Genomic DNA, 23,092 nt, shown 5'->3' on the forward strand with positions numbered 1-23,092 from the left:
AATCTGTTTTATATTTTACCTAAAATGGTGTGCTCTTGGTTGAAGTGCTTGGGGAATCTGAGCTCAGATTACAAAGACTGTTGTGTGTCCATTTCCTTGTGATGAAATGGCAAACTAATTAATGAGCTTGCGCTTTCTAGGGGAGTCTTGAGCAGTGTAAGATGGTATATTTCTGGGGTGCAAGGCTGGAAGCTGGGGTGATTGTGCCTCTCTCTGTATGATTCATGAGTGGCTCAGGGAGCATTCGTGCAGTTTAGTTGGGTGTGGGGCTCCACATGCAGATGGCTGAGTGATTACAGCACCTAGAGGGGTTTGCTGCTTGTTTCTAACACAGCACTGTGAGAGACAGCCCAGGCTGGAGAGTTAAAGGGGCACAGGAGTCCCACAGTTACAGGTTGTACCCTGGGAATCCTGTCACACCCACATTACAAATGTGACTATTGCGGCAGATGGCTGCAATGACTTGTCCAAGTCAACAAAAGAAGTGTAAATGCTGAGATTAGAATGCAGAGGCTCCTGGATTCCATTAAACTGCACTATGTTAATGAGCAGTAGGGAACTTTTAATGTGCACTAGGGCAAGGTTTATTTGGAGCAATTAGTGTGTAACACATTAGTGTGCTTTATTATTCTTTCTCCTCACCCCACAGTATGTATTACACCACCTGCAGATAAACCTTCTGGTTCCCGAGTGCCTAAGGCACTTTTGAAAATGGGATTCTGGCTCCTAAGTCACCTAGATGCTTTTAAATTTTTTTACCCCAAATGTCTATATGACATTGCACAGCATGGATTTGTTTATTTTAAAGGGGTATTTTAGATCTTGGAGAGTGCAGGAGGTAATATCTCTGATACCTGCTTCTTTTTAAAAACAACAAAGCAAACAAAGCAGTAACTAGTCAAATTAAATGGGTATTTTGCTACCCTTAAACAACTCGAAATCACATACTTTCTTTTTGAGAAAACACTGAAAGTTTATTTTCTTGAACACAGCTTAACCTTCCAAGCAGCACACGCCTCTTTGGTCAGTTACCCTTGGTTTGTATAATATGGTAAAAAAAGTAAAAACTGAAATAAACCCATGCAGTATTTTTCTTATTTCATTGCAGCCACAATGTCTCAGAGTGAAGGCCAGAGAAAACCATCAGCAATACAGCATAACATTTTATTTATTATAAATGGAGCCCTGAAGTAAATAGAACTAACACAACAGGGATAACTCTATGGGACTGAGTTGTGTTGACATAGCATTATGTAAATGACTTTTGGTATTTGAGTGTGGACTGTAAGGAACACATAGGACCATGTTACACGTTTCTTTTTGTTTCATATTTGATCTTATTCTTCACATTTTTCTCTCTTTTCTTTAAAGCAAATTCATAGCTTGCAAAGGAGCTGGATTAACAGTGTTAGAGAGAGGAGTCCTGGAGGTCAGTGGAAGGAAGTGGCAATGGTTCAAGGTCTAGGCATAATGGGCAGGCAATGTCAGTTTATCACAGTGGGCCTGCTAGGGGAAGAGCCATGAATAACTCAAGTATCAGATGGGTAGCCGTGTTAGTCTGGATCTGTAAAAGCAGCAAAGAATCCTGTGGCACCTTATAGACTAACAGACGTTTTGGAGCATGAGCTTTCGTGGGTGAATTCATGCTCCAAAACGTCTGTTAGTCTATAAGGTGTCACAGGATTCTTTGCTGCTCTTACATGAAAAACTCATGATTTCATAGAAAAATCACAGTGAAACTTAATAAGACTCCAAAGAGTGATCTCCCCTTTTCTATTCCAACTCAAACATTGTTAAACTGTGAATATAAATGTGGTTGTATGAACAATCCCTGAGTAGTTGTTTGCATAAGCAGTCACTCTTCATTTTTACTTTTTCCCAGCCTAACATAATTTTAATAGCTCATAGAAGTAAAACAGACTTTCAGACCTCAAAAAAAATGCAATGTCACTGGTGGTCACTTTCCAGGTTAGAATTTGATCAATGAAAGCGAACAGGAAAACAATTTCAGCTGCATGCTAAAACCAAAACTATTTTGAGTTACCATAATTCATAATTTAGACTAATGCCAGAATCAGGGAACAGAGGCGGGAAGTCAGCTGTAGATTTTGGCAATAAATCTGAAGGGAAGGACTAGTTCTGACTTATGTTTTTGGTGGAAATTGACAACATGCACATTCTTGGAACTTTCAGATTTGAAATTCTGCAAATGCGACACAGCAGGAGGCTACCAAAAAGGAAATGAGGGGGAAAATATGTGCAGATAAATGGACAAACTGTTAGACTTAGTTCTGGAAAGGAGGGATATGAAGGAAATGAGACCACAGGACTTAGCCATCACTTGGGCACATGTCTGGTATAATAGAGCATTGTTGTACAATCTAACATTACATTTGTACTTTTGGCCAATGCTTGTAACATTTGTTTTCTTCCTCCGCCCTGTTACAATGGCTAAGAAGAAACACACTGGAACTAGCAGGGTACCTTACCTCCACTAGTTTGGAAGACAGGTACATGGAGATAGTAGTGCTTTTGTAAAACATCATAGAAATTCCTGCCAGGGATCCTGCAACAGTTAGAAAACAAAATTATTGGTAAGAACCTCAACTGTTTCCTTGCTATTGCTCAACACCTTTCTGACATTACAAAAACCTGTGACTCTCTCTATTAGCATCTATTATAACCAATGTTCATTAATCTTTCTGTGCTGCATAGGAAAGGGTCTTTTATACTTTTCAGAAAGGACAGACCCCTGTAATTTTGACATTGAGAGCCAAATCTTTAGCCCTGTGACCAGCTCCCTAGCCCCAGACCCCCTACCCCCCACCCTGCCCCAATTGGTCTAGAGCAGAGGTCGGCAACCTTTCAGAAGTGGTGTGCTGAGTCTTCATTTATTCACTCTAATTTAAGGTTTTGCGTGCCAGTAATACATTTTAATGTTTTTAGAAGGTCTCTTTCTATAAGCCTATAATATATAACTAAATTATTGTTGTATGTAAAGTAAATAAGGTTTTTAAAAATGTTTAAGAAGCTTCATTTAAAATTAAATTAAAATGCAGAGGCCCCGGACTGGTGGCCAGGACTAGGGCAGTGAGAGTGCCACTGAAAATCAGCTCGTGTGCCATCTTCGGCACACATACCATAGGTTGCCTACCCCTGGTCTAGAGGATCCATACAGCGGTCGATGTTCTGGACCTGTCTCTACACACCCACGTGCCTGCTGTACAGCAAGTCCCTAGGGAGCAGCACTGTGCACCATGTAGACCGTGCACACTTCATACATACTCACTTCCCACCCCAACACTCCACATGGAACTGCATCAGTTCTATTGCCCAGGGACTTTCTTTGGCTCCAGCGAAAGGGCCAGGTTCTGTCCCTCTTTTTAAATGAACATGCTAACATATACAGAGCAACTTCTATTAGAAACCGGGAAAGATCAAAATAAAAGAGACAACCTTACTCTTATGCCAAATACAAGTATTGCCCTTGAGGCTAAACACAAACAATGCAAGGATAATTTATAAAAGGAAACCTCAGAACAAAAGTTTTGCATTTACATTAAACCACCTAAATGCTGATTTTCATTTCAACACAAACTTCACATTTACTTTCCTGTTCTTAAAGCACTTTGAAATTCCGGAACAGGAATTCGGGACAAACTTCCAAATACATGCTCTCTAGTAGTATTTCACAGTATATGGTGCCTTTCATCCCTAAGTATCCTAAGGCGCTTTACACATGATGGGGTAAATGCTGTTCTGTGTTGTGTGCATTCGCTCTGGGGAGATGAGCACGCACATGAAGTCTAAGTTGAAGTGTGGGAGTAAGGAAGGATACTGGTCTCTTGAGTGCTATGCTGGGAAACTGGTTAATGTGGCCATCAGCACACCATGGTTCCAAGGGTTAGCCTGCTGGGCTCATGTGCAGATGATGGAATGTACTGCACAATCAAAAGGAGTTATATGATATCTATGTGCTGTCCTATGAATGCTATAAAGATGGCCCAATGACCTCCTTTTCCTCCTGCAATGCAGCTCCTAAAGTGTAAAGGCAGAATTTTGCTCTCTATGGGTAGGTTTACATTGCAAGCAAAGGTGTGTTTGTAGCATGGGCAGGTATATCATGCTAGCTGTAATCTGCCTAGCATGGATAAAAACATTAGTACAAACGTGGTGGCATAGGCTTCAGCATGGACTAGCTGCTACCCTACAAACCCTGCAGGGGCCTTGGGTACGTGCTCGGATTGTTTGCCCACACTAAAGTGCAGGCTTCCTTCTCTAAACTACCATTGTTGTCCATTCTAGCTACATTAAAGCTAGCATAGGTATGCCTATCCATGCTACAGTCATGTCTTTTCTTGCTGTGTAGAAATACCCGATGTGGCACTTACACACATACTGGAGGAGAAGGCAGAAGTTATCCGGATAATCAGGCTTGCTGCCTTGGGGGCCAACTTCCAGGGGATGCCGTGCTGCTCAGCCTTTTTTCCTTTTTTGCACTCTACTGACTGACTCGCCGACCGCTTTTTGCACTACTGATTGCCCTGCTCTTTTTACCACCCCCGCCCCCAACCTCTTGGGCGGGGGTGTGGAAAAGGGTGCCAAAAACTAGCCTACCTGTCAAAATGCCTGTGGTCACTCTTGTGGACAATCTATGCACAGCACATTGTACAAGAGAAGGGGGGAATTTGGTTAAAGATACTGGGGGGCAAGTCCCTGTTCTTACAAAGTGTCATGCAATCTTTAATGGCCACACAGGGAACGGAGCACTTTGGGTTTTAAAGGCTTCCTTCATTAGATCTCCTGGGATTCAGGTTATGTCCTTTAGAAGGAAGAAAGTCTGTTTCATACACACACACAGCCACCCACCCCGCATCGGGATTTGAACCTCTAGTTCCAGTAAGTCTAGATGTTTTAGAGCTGCTGCTAGAGACTCAGCCATTCCCTCTGGCTAAGCAACAGTAGCATGTTTACATTTATGCATTTAATCCAACATTTTAAATCTAAAGACAATTTTACTGAGTTGGGCACTATCCACTTCTTCTCATGGACTTACCCGCTATAAGAGCATGAAGTTCATCATCCAGGTTTCGCACCCAGCGCAGGAAGCAACTAGTACCCTGCATTTGTGGGGGAAATACAATAGCCTCAGTTAGTGCTTTATTTAAAATGTTATTAGTTTGGTTACATTACAGTATAATCCAATAATAATTCATAAATATCTATATAAGATATTCATTAAGGATCAACAACTACCTCATTGACTATTGTCCCTACTGCTACTATACCCATTTATGAGACTCGCATCACGGGGGTTCCTGGGTGCACTTTATGTATTTTATATTAACAGCAAACAAAATTTTCTCAACATTTGGAAGCATATACTGTGTGATCAATGAAACTAACCTTAAATTTACTCTGAAGGGAGAGGGGAAAATCCACTTGCTGTCTGTCACTGTCCACATATTTGTAGCAGCTTAATTTGCTGATCAATCCCTCCCCTCCCCCACTCAGTTGTGAGGAGCAAGAGTAGCCAAAGAGGATGGGAAGGGTAGAGGAGGGTGACTTTGGTTGATCTCCACAATGGCCAGAACACCCCCCAATTCCTCATGTGTCCACCCAACAGATCCATGATGTTTTGATAAATCAGGGCTCCCAGTAACCTAAAGAGCAACTTTAAAATTTTGCAAATAGCTAAAAGTCCTAATGGAATTGCAGTGTTGTTGTTGCCATGTTGGTTCCAAAATAGTAGAGACAAGGTGGGTGGGAGCTGCGATTGTCTGAACCTGTGGACGTGGCAGGTAAACAAACCAGCCCGGCCCGCTAGGAGGCTTACCTCAGCAGTCTGTGTGCCAAAGGTTGCCGATCCTTGATCTAGCCTTACCTCTTATACAGCAAGGGCCATTAACTTTCACCTAGTTACCCTTGTATTGAGCCCCCAAATTTGTCTTTGACTGAAGCATAACTTGTGTTTGGCAAAAGTATATCTTCCAAAAAGCATCTGAAGATATCAAGATTTTTTAAGTAGTCCATGATGTGTCCCCACTGCATCTTGTATTCCATTTTTTTGGCTTGCAATAAATGAGTGATTAGAAGGTACTATATAAGACCTGCTTACTTTACATTATGCTTAGTAGGTGAGGTATAGATCTGGTTCTCTGTGACATATCTCAAACCAGAAATAAAAAACAATGTAACCCACATCCAACAAGCCGTCACCCTTAAAGACTAAAAACATCAGGCAGAATATTTCATCCTTTATAAACTCCAGTAAAAGATTTGAGTAGCTGCCATTTTCGTAAACTCTCAACAGCTCATTTGTGCAGTTCCAAAATTTTTAGTCCTGGTAATTAACAATTACTTGTGTCTAATCCTAGTCACTTTAAATGAAAAGTAAAATTCTGTTTTCTTGCTTTGCAGCTGGTAACAGTTGATTACAAAAGTAAGACAGTAATTTGTAGCTTTTGAATACTCACATACTTATGTCTGAATAAGCAACTGAAATATTGTTAATTTGGTTAAGGATAAGAAATTGCTATGGTTACATCAACATTTGAGTATTGCAGCATGCTCTGCATGTGGCTATAGGTTGGGCCCGATTCTCAGCTGGTGTAAGTCAATATAATTCAGTTGACTTCAAGGGATCTGCACTAATCTACATCAGCTGACAATCCAATATATCAGTTCAGAATCTGAAACTGGAGCAGAAGGTGGCTTCCCAAGTGGTGAGTGGAGTGTCCTAGGATTAGCACAAGACACCTTATCCTGCAATTTTTTGCTGGTAGCTTCAAGGTTGTTACAAGCAGGAAGGTGAAAAATTGTTCTCATTAAGTGCTGAGGATAGGATACGAAGCAACGGGCTTACACTGGAGCAAGGGCAGTTTAGGTTAGACATTAGGAAAACTTCCTGTCAGCGTCGTTAAGCACTCTAACAAACTGCCTAGAGAGGTTGTAGAATCTCCATTATTGTCTAACCTGTTCTTAAAACCTCCAAACACTGTCAGGACTGGTCTACTTATTATTTAGTCCTGCCTTGAGTGCAGGGCGTTGGACTAGCTGACCTACTGAGGTTCCTTCCAGTCCTACACTTCTACGATTCTAAGGTAGAATTGAAGATGTTGGGTTTGAGCTAAAAAACCCCAAGTGGCCTGGGAGATGCCTACTTGAAAAAGTGCCCCTTCTCACGGGCAATAGTCTCTGCTGCAGACAATAGAGGTGGCTGAGCTAGAGTCTCCTCCGTGTAACAGAAAGCGCTGCTGACACCATCCGTGATGGTCTTTTCACTTTAGAATTCCCTTCCCTCTAGGTCTGAAATTGCTCAAATCTGCTCACTTTCAGGACATACTGCAAACCTCATCTGTATTCTGAGCACTCGTGGGGAGAATGGCAGAGTAGATCCTGAGCCTGGGCATTGGCTTGACATTTATGATTTGATGACAGTGAGACTTTGTTATGGGCTGAGAGTCTGTACAATGTCAGAATGTTTAAGTAAAGATGGGCCCTTTTTTGTTATTTTTGAAATCAACATAAATAAATTATACTAAGTTTTCAATGTTTTTACACTTACTTTGTATATACTGACAAAAGATCCCAGAAAAGCGCCAAGCTGGAAGTTTTCCTTGTTATAGAATAGAGAAAGCAGCCGGGAAGGTTTTGTAAACAGATGCCTGAACGCTGATGGAATTCGAAGGCAACACTGGATCAGGTAACCAACACTAAACATTCTAATGAAGCCCTGGAGGAAAAGTTAAGAAACAGCAACTTAAAAAAAACAACAAAAACCATGAGCTACACGAGTGCACTAGTAGCTTATTTTTGAAATGCAGCATTTTAAAAGCCCTCTTTGTTGACATTATTTGAAATGTACCCTCCCTTCTTGGAACTTGAAACTAGCTTTTTGAACTAACTTCCCTGTGAAATAACTAAGGAAATAGAATCCTAGACTGCCTAGATTGACTGCCTTTCTTTTAATTTAAATGGAGACTTAAAAGGCCTTAAAGGACACACACTATCTCTACTCCAAAATTCTGTTCCTTGAAACAGTCCTGATGGCTTAATTTCCAGATTATTCTCTCCCCGCCTTCAACCACAGTTGGGTATGGAAAGGAAAGCAATGTGGTGAAGAAAAATACGCCACATACTCAAACATCTGGAAGAAGTGCTGAGGGAGGGAAAAAGTCCATAACAAAACAAAGTCCTTTCAGAAAACGTGTGAATTAGGCAGCGACACTGACTCCTTGGCACATGCCCATGTTCTCTCAACAAACCACCGACCTGGAGGCTTTGCAAAGGAAGTGCAAACCCAGAAGAGATCATGTGCAGAACTGTTAAAAAAGATAAACAGGCTCATATGAAATGTTTCCTACTGCTCCACCCTGAAAGGCTGATATGTCTCAGAGTTTGTTTTGTAAAATGCCAAAACTCAGATTGGGTTGGTTCTTTCATTCTAAATTCTTTTCTTTTTCCGTTTCTTGTAATTTTCTCAAAAGCTTTTTATGCTTATTCTTAGTCCACAGGTGACCATCTCTGAAAAGTCTAAAAAAATCTGTCCGCTCATTTAAAAAAAATCATCCGAGTGTGAGGAAAAAAAGCTTCACCCTTTAAGAAAATTATTTAGAGGCCTCTTTTTTCCTTTTCTTTTAACAGTTTGATAATTTAAGAACAGTTTATTTTAAAGCATAAATCAAGGTATTTATCTCTCTCTCTCTCTCCAAATAGCAGAAAACACTTTTTTGGTTCATTTGAAAGTATCTGAACACCATGGGCTGAACCCTGGTAGTACATTCTTACTGAATTAAGCAGGCCTCTGAGTGGGATGTTCCAATGTTCAAGGTTTCTGTTATTTGGTTGTAAAACCATTGGGCAGAGGATTGGAATTAGCAATCTGTCCAATTCAGAAATTAAAAATCTGTGCATCATACAGGACATTTTAATCCCTCATAAAGAGTCCCAAAGCTTTATTCTGGTTAAACATTGTTCAGCAACACCCATTTCTTGCAACAATAAGATTGCATAACTTGTTACTTGTGAAACTGTTTATGAAACAAAGTAAATGAGGGACAACAGTTAAATAACAATGTTTGGAAGAGGATGGACGGTATTAGTGCATTCTGGAATAAATGCATTGTGTGTTTTACAATGTTGTTAGTGAAGAGGCAGTAGCCAGATGCATGAAATAGCTGCTGTGTCTCCCTCACATTTGGCTTTAAAAGCTAAGTAAATTATGTTCTCTGAGGCTCTTTTATCTCATATTTTCTAAATAGTTTATATCACAGTGAGGTATGATCATATAACAAAAACCTCTATTTCAAAGTTTATGGGCAAGGCAGAATTAAATTTACTCCATGAAACTTAACTCTGAATTTTCTGACTTCTGTATAATTAAAATGTCAAATTTAAGATGAATTTAGATTTTGTAAAATTACAGGAAGTTTTACAACAGTCACAAGCATAGGACAGATGGACTAGACCATGACATTGTATTATGCTATTTCAATCTGCAAACTCTCTAGCACATGAGTAACTCATGATCAGTCCCACTGAAATGTGTGGGTTTGCAGGATGAGGTCCTTAGCTCTCATGTGTAACAAACAGTAGCAAGACCTATAAATACTGAATCTTTATCATTAGTTCAGTGAGCAATCAGGAGACAATTTTACAAATAGTTTATAGCTGATTTGCATTACCTGTAGTCACACAAAAAATTCCGTTTTGTAAATTACAAGCTCATCAGTTATAACTTTTATTCTCCACAGAAAGATATCAGAACACAGGCAAATGAGTGGGGGAAAAGAAAAATATAAACAATACACAAAAGAGGGAAATTAATACACACTGAAATCTCTATATTAACTCTTTCCTTAGGAACCATCTACACTGCAGAAATTTTATGATTTTGATACAAAGAGCCAGAAATAGCAGTGCAATTAAATTACACATCTGCAAAAATCATCTGAGTTCAATTTTTTAAAAAAGATTCTTTAAAAATATCTTGATAGTATTAAAACTCAATTCCAGAAATGTATATATTCAAAATAGAGTTCAGTAATATACCAGAAGTCAGATAAATTGTAGCAATGAATCCAAATAGTATTAAATCTCAATTCCAGAAATGTATATATTCAAAACAGAGTTCAGTAATATACCAGAAGTCAGATAAATTGTAGCAATGAATCCAAATAGTATTAAATCTATCCATTTTTTTATAAATTTGTTTTCAAATTAAATGTAGTATCATTTACAAATTGAACTGTTCAGTATAGTATCCCACATCTCTTGAAACAATAATGAAATAAAATAAAATAAATAATAATTAAACAGATTGTAACCACTGGAGTATTCTCCTAATTTCCTTCTAGTCACCACGATTACGAGGTAAACTGTATTGCTCATCTGCTGTTATCATCAGTATTGGCACACAGAAACTGAAGTTCATCATTTTAGATACACACTGCTGGCTAACATATATCTTCTTTTAAATTACCTGCTGGAATCAAGTGGATCAAAGGAGAAAGGGAAGGATCTTCAAATGCCTTTGTTGGGCTAGACAAACCTTCACAGAAGTCTACAGAGCCAAGACACCCAGATTATTTCAAATTCTAAGTGAAGTTTATGAAAATGACGTGATCCACTAGCCATCTATCAAAGATAAAGATAAAAGGCTACTGCAGGTTATATTAGCTCGCTAATATGTGTCTAAATATGGAGCAGGAAAGAGAAAAAGAGAATATGATGGTAATGTATGTATGACTATGATAATAGGAAGACAAGATGTTCAATGGTAAGGGAAAATATAATACAGAGGAAAACTTTTGGCTGTAAGTAGTTCACCAGAACAATCTCGTATTAAAAATCAATTCAAGAACAGAATTACAAAAACATGCTAGAATTCTGCCAGTAGAGACCTATTTCTGATCTTTTCCAGAGCTGACCTTTCGAGGAGCTCAAGACTAAAAATCAGAAAACTAGCCATACTTAAAAACCTACAGATCTTTAAAAATCCATATGAACCAAAATAGGATATGATTCCACAAACATATTTTTCACTAGTTTTATTAATAAAAACAAAAAATAATGAGATGACAAACCTATGAAAGCAAAGAAATTCAGAGGTCTCTGCCACTTAAACATTAATTCCTCCCATCTGGCTGGATGCATCAGATACTATATTGAGGCCTATGAAAAATGAAAATATGAATCCAAAGGCGTAATGGTGTTCTCTAACACTAGAATAACCTTTTCTTTGAGCTTTGCTTTTCTTCGTTTAAAGTCAGTCTGAATATTAGTTCAACTTAATTTCTGTAAGCAAGTTTTTAGTTTTGTCTGTCTGTTTGTTTTTGGGCAGGGAAGTGAGATGGGAGCTTGGGAAACAGCTAGGTGTATGAGATACTCCGCTATTTCCTTGTTGCTTTTCCCTCTCATCATGCTTTGCATTGGAGTGACCTCTTCTTTAACATCCATTAACACTGCTCCTGGGGTAGGACAAAGGGGGTGCTATGGAGTCACCAGCCCTTACTGGCCCAAGGAACTCGTAATCTGAACTCAGAATCAGTGCACTGAGTTACAGATATACAGTAGTGCTAACCCAATTTCCAGTTCATCCTTATATTTTAATACAAATCACATCCACCACTCAGACCAATGGGAACCTCAGTCACATTTGAAGTACTTTATTCTTTGACGGTGTCAACAAACATGGACAAGGATGATCCAGAGAATATAATGCACTTGGACTTTCAGAAAGGCTTTGACAAGGTCTCACAACAAAGGCTCTTAAGCAAAGGAAGCAGTTATGGAATAGGAGGAAGGTCCTCTCATGGATCAGTAACTAGTTAAAAGATAAGAAACAAAGGATCAGAATAAATAGTCAGTTTTCACAGTGGAGGCAAATAGCAGGGTCTCCCAAGGATCTGTAATGGGACCAGTGCTGTTTAACATAGGCATAAATGATCTGGAAAAAGGGACAAACAGTGAGGTGGAAAAATTTGTAGAGGATACAAAATTACAAAAGATAGTTAAGCTGAGTTACAAAGGGATCTCACAAAACTGGGTGACTGGGCAACACAATGGCAGATTAAATTCAGTGTTGGCAAGTGCAAAGTAATGCCCACTGGAAAACAATCTCAACTATACATACAAAATGATGGGGTCTAAATTAGCTATTACCACTCAAGAAAGAGATCTTGGCGTCATCACGGATAGTTCTCGGAAAATATCTGCTTAAACTAAAAGAATGTTAGGAACCACTAGGAAAGGAATAGATAATAAGACAGAAAATGTCATAATGCCACTATATAAATCCATGGTACACCCACACCTTAAACACTGCATACAGTTCTGGTTGCACCACCTCAAAAAGATATATTAGAATTGGAAATGGTAGCGAGAAGGGCAACAAAAATGATTAGCAGTATGGAACAGCTCCCATGAGGAGAGATTACAAAGACTGAGACTGTTCAGCTCGGAAAAGAGATAATTAAGGAAGGATATGATAAAGGTTTAAACGATAATGAATTGTGTGAGAAAGTGACTAGAGAAGTGTTATTTACCCCATCACATAACACAAGAACCAGGAGTCAACCAATGAAATTAAGAGGCAGCAAATTTAAAACAAACATAAGGAAGTACTTCACACAGTGCACAGTCAACCTGCGGAACTCGTTGCCAGGGAATGTTGTGAAGGCCAAAAGTATAACTGAGTTCAAAAAAGAATCAGATAAATTAATGTAGACTAGGTCCATCAATAGCTAATAGCCAAGATGCTTAGGGATGCAACCCCATGCTCTTGGTGCCCCCCAGTCTCTGACTGCTAGAAGCTGGGACTGAATGACAAGGGATGGATCACTTGAGAAATTGCCCTGTTCTGTTCACTCCCTCTGAAGCATCTGACATGGGCCACTGCTGGAAGCAGGACACTGGACTAAATGGACCATCGGTTTAACCGAGTATGGCTGTTCTTATGTTCGTTAAGCTAAATAAATTGAGCTCCTTGAGTCTATCACTGTAAGGCAGGTTTTCTAATCCTTTAATCATTCTCCTGAGTCTTCTCTGAACCCTCTATAATTTATCAACATCCTTCTTGAATTGTTGATGCTAGAACTGGGCACGGTATTCTAGCAGCAGTCACACCAGTGCCAAATACAGAGGTAAAATAACTTCTCTACTTCTACTCAAAATTCCTCTGTTTATGCATCCAAAGATCACATTAGCCCTTTTGGTCACAGCATTACATTGGGAACTCGTGTTCAGCTGATTCTTCACCCTGACTCCCAAAACTTTTTCAGAGTTACTGCTTCCCACATCCTGGAAGTATGGCCCTACATCCTTTGTTCCTAGATGTGTACATTTACATTTAACTATGAAGGGGTGCAATAGCTAATTATATGTTGTCTTAACTTAGGCCCTGATCATACGAACACTTATGCACATGCTAATGTTACTACTATGTTAAGTTCAACTGAAGACATGGAATTTTACAGAATTTATATATTAGGCACACAACTTTGAAAATTCTGACTAAAATAATAATAAAAAACCAGGTGCTGAGTGGTTCTCTTTTCTCATCCCAAGGTGTAGGGGGAGGTATTTTCTGTTAGTTATTCTAGTTGTGTTGTTTTTATGTCACTTTATCTTTAGTAAAAAAAAAAAAGTTACAATTATCCTGAATATTTTGTAAATATTTTATTACACATTTCCAGATCTATTCCGCAAAACCCTTCACGTCCCACTGACTTCAATGGAACTTCAGCACATACTTAAATACTTTGTTGAATCAGAGGCTACCACTGTCACTGAGTTTTCTGAAATATTGCATAGCTCAAAAAAGCGATAAAATAATATTGAATAAGACACTGAGCTGTATAAATATAAGAAAATAACTATTGTACTATACCTCCTCTAAACCTTTATCTTAATGTAGCGAGCCTTGCCACTAAAAAACCAAAAGAGATAAATTCTAACAGAATGGACTATTTTTAATGGTGGGGAAAAAAGCATCTTAAAGATAAAATATAGCAGAAGCATCCGGAAAAGCTAAACTGCCTAGAAATCAATTTTTGCTTCTCCATAAATAAAAAAATATAGATTATTAAAAAATCAAGATCTGCTGAAGTTTCACTCAAAACTAAGACCACGTAGCAGGTGGTCCCACCTGTGCCAATCTTCTCCACACAGTACTCCTCTGAAAAAATGCACTGTCCACATTATGGAGAGGCTAATTCATGCCACTGGACATAGACAGCTCTCTCTGTCTGCAGCAACTGTGGACAATCTCCCATTACTCCTTAAAATAAATTAATAGACAAGCGAGTCCAAAATCAAACACCACTGTGCCAGACATGCACAGCTGTAAGTGTGCCACTGCTGATCTGTCTGCCCAGCACAGCACATTCCAGGTGCTTTTTTTAGGATAGAGCTGCAAATGGGATCAGTTACGAAGGCCCATGTAATTAAACAAGTTTATTTTTTGCTGATCCATTTTTTTCCATTCACTTTAGGTTCTCAGACTATTGCAATTGTATTTCCAAGTGAAAGAAAGAAAGAATCTTGCTCAGAAGATGGTTTTCACAAACTTATAACTGATTCTTTTTACAATGAAAAAGCATGACCAACAACAGACTTCAGAGGCTAAGACATATGGAATCTGCATTTGCCCATTATAACTTACATATTCTTTTTCTGTATTAAACTTTATACATTTTCACCAGTCTCTGTGAGTGTTTACAAAAAAATGCCAGATTCATACTTACTTTAATGCAATATGAGATGCAATTGTCTTCATAATGTTTACAGCATCTATGTCTTGGACCATGTTTGCATCTGCAAAAGAAACAACAAAATCCATATTAACCAGCAGCTGGCTTTACTGTAATCTACTAGAGATTTTGCAAACTTTCTCTTGTTAAAAATGTATACAATAGTCTCTTGCTATTTCCCCATTATTTATTTTGCATGCCACCTTTTGACAAAGTCCTACATGACATTCTCATAAGCAAACTAGTGAAATGCAGTCTAGATTAAATTACTATCGAGGGGTGCACACCATGTTGAAAGTTTGTTCTCATAGAGTAGTTAGCAATAGTTCGCTGTCAAATTGGGAGGGCATATCTTCTGGGGTCCCATTGGGGTCAGTCTGGGTTTGGTACTAGTTAATATTTACATTAATGATTTGGATAATGGAGAGAAGAGTATGCTTATACATTTGAAGATGATGCAAGCTAGGGGAGACTGCAAGCATTTTGGAGGACAGGATTGGAATTCAAAACAACCTGACAATTTGGAAAATTGGTCTGAAATCAACAAGATGAAATTCAAATAAGACAAGTGCAAAGTACTACACTCAGGAAGGAAAAAATCAAGTGCAAAACTAAAATTGGTGTATAACTGACTAGGGTGATAGTAATGCTGAAAAGGATCTGGGAGTTATAATGTATCACAAACTGACTATAAATCTACAACGTGACACAGCTGTAAAAAGGGCTAATATCAGTCTGGAGTGTATTAATAGGACTACTGTATGTAAGACATGGGGGGTAATTGTCCCACTCTTCTCGGCATTGATAAGGCTTCAGCTAGAGTATTGTGTTCAGTTATGAGCACCACACCTTAGGAAATATGGGGACAAATTGGAGAAAGTCCAAAGAAGAGCAACAGAAATGATAAAAAGGTTTAGAAAACCTGACCTATGAGGAAAGGTTACAACACTGGGTACCTTTACTCTTGAGAACAGAAACCTGAGGGGGGACCTGATAACAGTCTTCACATATGTTAAGGACTGTTATAAAGAGGATGGGGATCAATTGTTCTTCACGTCCACAGAAGGTAACACAAGAAGTAATGGACTTAATCTGTAGCAAGGGAGGTTTAGGTTAGATATTAGATAAAATGTCCTAACTATAAGGGTAGTTAAGCACTGGAAGAGGATTCCAAGGGAGTTTGTGGAATCCCCATCACTGGAATAGGTTGGACAAACACATAGTCAGGGATGGTCTAGGTATAATTGGTCCTGCCTCTGCACAGGAAGTTGAATTACATAACCTCTTGAAGTCCTGTCCTACATTTCTATGATTCAACTGTAAGGCACTGTGTACTTTTATGAAGTCATCAAAGTACTGTACAAATAAAACAGTACTTTATTAGTATTTCAGAAGTACACGTATGTGAATTTTGATCCAATCCTCTTTTCCATGCTAAGCTTGGGTAAATGGGCTATGCCTGTAAATTCTCCACTTTTGCCAATGGGAAGGAATTATGAATCATCCCTCCAAGGCCATAGAGCTGTAGCAGGGCCATTCTGCAGCCTATGATCACTGACACGCTCCCACCCACCCACCCAAATTAGACTGATGCTGCTGTTTTGGCCAGGGATACACTGGCCATACTGCAATCCCTCCCTGAACCATCCTGGGGCCTACTGGAGGGGACTGCAGAGGCCTCTCTCAACCATGATCATTCCAGTGCAGTGTAGTCCAGGTGTTTATGGTACAGATTTTCTGCGGCCCTTACTTGGGATTAGGGTTTGGCTCAAAGCATAAAGTGGAGATGATTTTAGGGAAGATGGGATGTGTGGACTTTACAGTAATTAGACTTGTATGACACAGAATTAAAGGAAAGTCATTTCATACTAGCTCCAAAAATGATATTTTCTTGTAGTCAATTATTTGTGGTTTAATACAAAATAAATCACATAATTTATATACTGTGTCAAATATCCTGGAAGCTTTGAATCATATACTGTAAAGTATATTGGCCATAAATCATCCACAAGGTTAGTTTATGTAGCAAAAATTGTAACGAGAACGTGATCATGTTACAGACATTTAGAATCAATTATATCTGAAAGGAAACATATGGAAGAGAAACTTGAGAAAGTATTAGGATTAAAAATGCAATGGTTTTTGAATGTATGGGAAGAGGGAATCTGGAAATCACAAAGGAAGTATACTCCTCATTTGTTAATCATTTAGCCTTCTAATGTTTAATAAATACATTTTGGCTAGAGGGACACACTGATCATGCCTCACTGTTTTCAGTTAGTTCACATCAGGGGTATTTAAAACAGAATAGGTATGAAAAACAAGAAAGGGACGGGCCTTCTAGCTATCCCTTAGCTCAATGCTGGAGGTAAGTGTTTCTTTCTATCTGAAGGGCTTCCACTCTGAAATAAGAGCTCTTCACCACCCCTTTCACAACACGGAATACTTAGAACATCTGTTTCTCTACTGCCTGTCAGGAACATACCATAAGAAGGACCAAGTCCTAAAAAGGGGGCTGCACACCTTTCTCTCCCATATAAGTAAACAGGAGCTGAGAGTGCTCAACCCACCTACTCTTATTTGTGTGGGTTCACTATAAATGCCTGGAAGGAGGTTTCTGCTGTGCTTGATTTACCATCACCAGAAGTATTACAATGGAGATTTAGCTAGTGCTCCACCTGTAGACTTATACTGCAGTAATGCTGGATTTGGGACATGGAAGGTCAACTGTGTTACCAAATGAAGAAGGGACAGATAGGTGATGAAGCCTTGCTGCCCCACTTCAAAACCTTTATCTATGGGAGAAAACAAGGGGTTTAAGGCTCTCCCAATGTTTTTTGCTGCAGATGAGAGGATGAACTAGAAGCTGACCCAGAACTTCCCTGCCAAAGTGGGGATAGTTGAAGGCTGTTCCTGGACCACTTCACTTCCAATAGGATGAGGAAGCAGTAAGTGAAAACTCGTGAGGATTTTAAGAGCACCCCTGGAACGTTCCTCCAGCATGGGCAGAAGAGCCACAACACTGCCCAAAGTGCATTCCTTTGTGAATGGCAGAACTGTGCTTATCCAAGGCCACTTTGAAAGATCAGTGGTTCAAGTACAGCAATTTAGAAGGCGAAGAGAAACAAATGGAGACAGGCAAATGTTTTGTTTTGTTTTGTTTTAAAATCACCTGCCCATTTCTCTGGAATAATGGATGGCGAGTCATCGGTGCCTGCTTTCAAAAATTTAAAATGGCGTGTTCCTCATATGTCATTCAATATAGGCCTGGCACCACATGTAGCAATTAGTATTATGGTAATGATCAAAGCGACAAAGACGAAGGCCATATTTACAGGGTTGGAGACTCTATCCTGGGAATTCCAGCAGCAACTGCTGCTGGAATACTGCATCCAGTTCTGGTGCCCACAATTCAAGAGGGATGTTGATAAACTGGAGAGGGTTCAGAGAAGAGCCATGGGAATGATTAAAGGATTAGAAACATGTCTTACAGTGACAGACTCAAGGAGCTCAATCTATTTAGCTTCACAAAGAGAGGTGACTTGATTACAGTCTACAAATACAAAGATAGGGAACAAATATTTAACAATGGGCTCTTCAATCCAGCAGAGAAAGGTATAACATGATCCAATGGCTAGAAATTGAAGCTAGACAAATTCAGATTGGAAAAAAGGCGCACATTTTTAATGGTGAGAGTAATTAACCATTGGAACAATTTACCAAGGACGATAGTGAATTCTCCATCACTGATAATTTTTAAATCAGAACTGGATGTTCTTCTATAAGATACGCGCTAGGAATTATTTTGGAGAAGTTCTATGGCCTGTGCTATACTGGACGTCCGACTAAATGATCCCAATGGTCTCTTCTGAACTTAGAATTTATGAAGCAGTAGTCAGTCATTAAGCTCTTCTTAAAGGGAAGGGACAAAAAACCCACAGAGTACACCAAAGCACTCTGGTCAAGGGTCCAATAATTTAGAACTGATTTCGTTTTTATTCCAGTTATCATAATTAAATCTACAATTAAAGTTAAAGTCATTTAGGGTCAAATTTACAAAAGTGCCTGAGTGACTTACAAAATTTAGGCTCCTAAGTGACTTAGGTACTTTTGAAAATGTTACCCTAAGACTCATTTTCAAAAGTGGCTTAGGCACTTAGCAGTCTACATTCCACTGATTTTCAATGGGACTTATTCTCGTAAATGCCTAGGTTAGTTTTGAAAAATTGTTTTGAAATGTTACCCTCAGTAATTTGCATAGTCTAAAAAATTAAATGCATGTTGGAAAGATTGATCAGAAATCAACAAAACAGATTAACTAAATCTAATCTATTTAGAAGCAAAGTACAAAAAAGCTGCAATATTTATGAATAAACACTAAAAAATGGAGAGGGATTCTTCAAACAATTTTATCGAGCACATTGCGGGTGCTTAATAAATAACAAGAAAATCTGAGATTCTTCAAAGCAATCTAAGTGTATTAGGCGCCAGCTCCCACTGAATGTAGACTACAACCACAACATTAATAATAGCAGCAACATATAAATGTTTTGCTATGGCTTCATGACTCTAACAATACAACCTCAAACCCTGTGAAGTATTTGACATACTGTACCCAGGCACTATATGCCACTGAAGTGTTCAGTTAGGTACTAAATATCACCCTAACTGCTCCAAAATTAAAAGAAATATACTATTTGCTTTTATATTACCTAGTTAGTGAATAGTATATCTTAAGTAATAGAACTAATGCTAATAAATAGGTTTCTCTTTGTTTTACTTTGCTTTTAATATAGCTCACCATTTTGTTATTGCTATTACTCAATAAAAGAAATATAAATCTCTTGAACACAAATTAAAAATAGCATGAAACACTGTTGTTAAATATAAATATATGGAGATATACCCATTACATAGAACTGGAAGGGACCCTGAAGGGTCATTGAGTCCAGCTCCCTGCCTTCCCTAGCAGGATCAAGTACTGATTTTGCCCCAGATCCCTAAGTGGCCTCTTCAAGGATTGAACTCACAACCCTGGGTATTTTGTACTCACACTTGGTCCACAAGTTTCTTTGTTAGAGCAATTATGTTCATTCGCCGCGATACTTCTTCCCGGTGCTTTATCTTTCTGTCTATTTTTGAAAATGCCACTTCTGGTGAAAATGAATGTGTGGGAATTTCTTCTTTACCTACAATGAACCTGGAAGGAAAAGGAAAATACAAGGCAATTATATTTCTTACTTTACAAACAAATAAAAAAACAAAGTTTTCAAAAGTGAATTCCACAGAGTAGTGTTAATAATTTTCTGCACCTTTCAGCTCTTCTTTTGAGCACGGCCTGAGGTCCCAGATTTAGGAGGCAGGTAAGTGTCATTATCCTCCTTTTACCAAAAGCAACACAGGATCAGAGAAGTTGCACAAGGAAATGTCTGGCAGAGCTAGGAAGAAAACCCTAATATGACAGATACAAGACTTAACCATGCACTGCGTCGCGTATGGACCTGCTGTGTCTATATGCCTCCTATGGTGCCGGTAAAATGGAGCCACTCCTGTATTCCCACAGTGCTTTGTAAATATAAATATTAACAAACATACAGGACCCAGGACAAGACACAGTAGTAATGGATTTCTGCTTATTCCCAGTAGAATGCTGGGATTTAGGATTCCTGTCTCTGGAAAAGGAAATGTTGAATGCTCCTTTTCTCACACACATCGCCTACCCCCACGCATTAGCACTGTATTCATTTATTGTAATCCCTCTTTTGTAAAATAGTCACACATTTGAAAACTCTCCTTTCCTGCCAATTCTATATTATGGCCTCTCTGAAATATGCAATATGTCTCAAAATACAGGAAGGGTTTACAACAGTACGGTTTCTCTTAAGGAAATTCTGGCCTCCTACAAAGCAGCTTCCAGTATACACATTTCCCCAAAACGGACAATTTGAGCTAAAACTACTGGTTTGTTTTTTTTGAGATACTTACTTAAGTGCAGAGAATGTAAATCCTTTCAAGCCATCTTTGCACCTGAAACAAAAAAATTAGGCTTTTGGTTTTGTGTGACAATCTGCATGCAATGAAAATAAAATCTCAGAGATAAAATATTGATGTAAAGCTGCCCAAGAACAACAACAATTTGGGGATAATGATTTGATTGTTACAAAATCCAATAAAGGAAAATAAGTATGCAACTAATTTACAGCCAACGGGGACACCACAGTTTTTAGCATGAAGCACACCATGGCCTTTGGGAATTTCCTGGGAGACTGTGGACAGAGAACACCCAGAACCTCCTGCATCCAAACTTCTTTGATCAAAACTAATAGGGATATGCAGATCTTTAAAGAAGAGAGATCTAGGCTCTACCCCTGCTGTGACCGTGAGACAAATATTGGCCATGGTCTACAGAAGTAACAATGTGAATTCTTAGGTGGCCACGGATTTGTTAGTTTTACAAAAAATTGTATAACTATCTTGACAAAACATAAAACTACTGAAAGGGATGAGAAGTGTTCTGCACACTTTTTTTTTTAAAACACACTCTGAGTTTGAGAGCCAGTGTCTTCCTTCATATGAGAGCTGAATCCAGTACTCCTTGCTCTGGAAACAACTTCCACTGTAAAAGTCTCAGCATGCCAATTGTATGGCAGTTGCTCTGGTTCTGCAGCCCTTCCCTATGAGTGTATGGGACTACTTTTGTGAATAAGGGTAGCAAGAAAGGGCCTTAGATTTGTAAATGTTGATTGTGGTATAAATGTGTAAGATTTGCTCTAATACTCCAATGTTTTAATTGGCAACTGGAGTTTCAGGAGTTTGATGTTTTCTGAACTGGGTGTGTTGACTGCAATTGGAGCCTGCAGCTGCTACGGATTCTTCCTGGATGACTATCGGCGTACCAGTGTCCTGCTGCTAGGGAAGCAAAGAGCAGCACTTTTTACTCTAGATATTTGTTTTATTTATTTTTTTTTTTAGAGGGCTGTAAATCAGAGGGGAATAGATCATGATGAAAGTGCATCTAGACAGAACATGCAACACATAGAAAAGATGCAATTTTATTCCATCAGTTAAAAAATACATTTTATACTAACAAAAGATAAAATCCTGCCGTCATGATAAGCCAGTTGCCAAGGCTGGGAGAGTAGCAGTGGTTGAGCAGAAAGTCCTTGTGCCATGCTGCCCACGTAGGCCAAGATGCCTCAGGAAACCTTGGGGAACCACCATCTCTAGGACATGTAACTGCTACTCCAAGAAAGGAGCAGGTGTAGAGCATTTAGTGCCTGCTACTGATGGCAGTATGTATATGGGAAAGTGGGGGAATGGAACGGGAAAGTGGCTTGGATTGCTGACCAGGCTTGCCTGGGACTATGTACCACTGGATATATGTTATACAACCCTGCACAGACCATCATTCGGTTGCCCTCCTGCTCTTGGATGTGCTAATGAGGAGGAAAAGGCTTCTCGTGCTGTCTTTTCCCTTTATCCCAGCAAGCCTGAACACAAGATGACAGAATGTCAGCCAAAATGTTTAGATACATTTATCTGAAGAAAGAAATTCACAAATCAACAAAGTCTTTCTTTTTGCTGGCATCGGCATGTGCTCTTGGTGAGATGTCACAACACTAAGTTCCCTTGGGAAATGCTTCTGCTTCACATGAGAAAAGACTCACACACACATTTAAAGGGATTTATTCTCAAGTATGTGCAAAGCTCTCATGAACGGGCAAGCATAATTACACTCAGTATTAGGGAAGCAGAACCAAATATAGTTACTGTTGTAAAAGCTGCTGTGCCCCAAAACATCATATTTTATACACGACCACAGGAGTTCATGATACCTTACAGACAATTAAAAAACCCATTAATACTAACACCTTTAATGTACAGAGCCTTATAGTTGAAGATTTAAAAGTGTTTTATAAACTTAAAAACTCAGAACACACCTGTGGGGAAACAGCAGGTAAGAATAATCATACCATTTTTACAAAGAGAGAAACTGAGACACAAAGAGTTAGGTGCCTTGCATCCAAAATCACATGGCAAATCATTGGAACAGCTTGGAATGGAACCCAGGAGTCCTGACACCCAGCTCTAATAATAATAAATAAACAAATTAAAACCCTCCTGTATCAGGAGTTAGACCCCGATCCTGCAATTGACAGCATGTGGGTGCCTGTGTGAAACCCCACTGACTTCAGGGAGTTCCATACAATCTGCGTGCAGGCGATCAACTAAAATTGGGGCCTTAGTTTCCCATTTTATTTTTTCACGTGGCAGTCTTCTTTGCTCAGAATACAAACAAATAAAATGTGCAATTGAAGTTTAAATACACACACAGTCAT

The 23,092-nt window shown here is 39.0% G+C and overlaps 1 protein-coding gene across 3 annotated transcripts in view; it reads right to left on the reverse strand.

Moving 5' to 3' along the window:
* TMEM135 (transmembrane protein 135) overlaps positions 1 to 23,092 on the reverse strand; it is a 417,387-nt gene that overhangs the window by 8,850 nt on the left and 385,445 nt on the right. For all 3 annotated transcript variants that reach the window (XM_050941833.1, XM_050941850.1, XM_050941841.1), the window contains 6 exons: positions 20,739 to 20,780; positions 19,807 to 19,953; positions 14,748 to 14,817; positions 7,568 to 7,735; positions 5,057 to 5,120; positions 2,490 to 2,566 (listed from right to left, as the gene is read on the reverse strand). In XM_050941833.1, the coding sequence (XP_050797790.1) occupies positions 2,490 to 2,566; positions 5,057 to 5,120; positions 7,568 to 7,735; positions 14,748 to 14,817; positions 19,807 to 19,953; positions 20,739 to 20,780 (568 nt within the window). The remainder of the gene's footprint in view (positions 1 to 2,489; positions 2,567 to 5,056; positions 5,121 to 7,567; positions 7,736 to 14,747; positions 14,818 to 19,806; positions 19,954 to 20,738; positions 20,781 to 23,092) is intronic.

Source organism: Gopherus flavomarginatus, chromosome 1 (genome assembly GCF_025201925.1).
Source record: "Gopherus flavomarginatus isolate rGopFla2 chromosome 1, rGopFla2.mat.asm, whole genome shotgun sequence".
Classification (NCBI taxonomy): domain Eukaryota; kingdom Metazoa; phylum Chordata; order Testudines; family Testudinidae; genus Gopherus; species Gopherus flavomarginatus.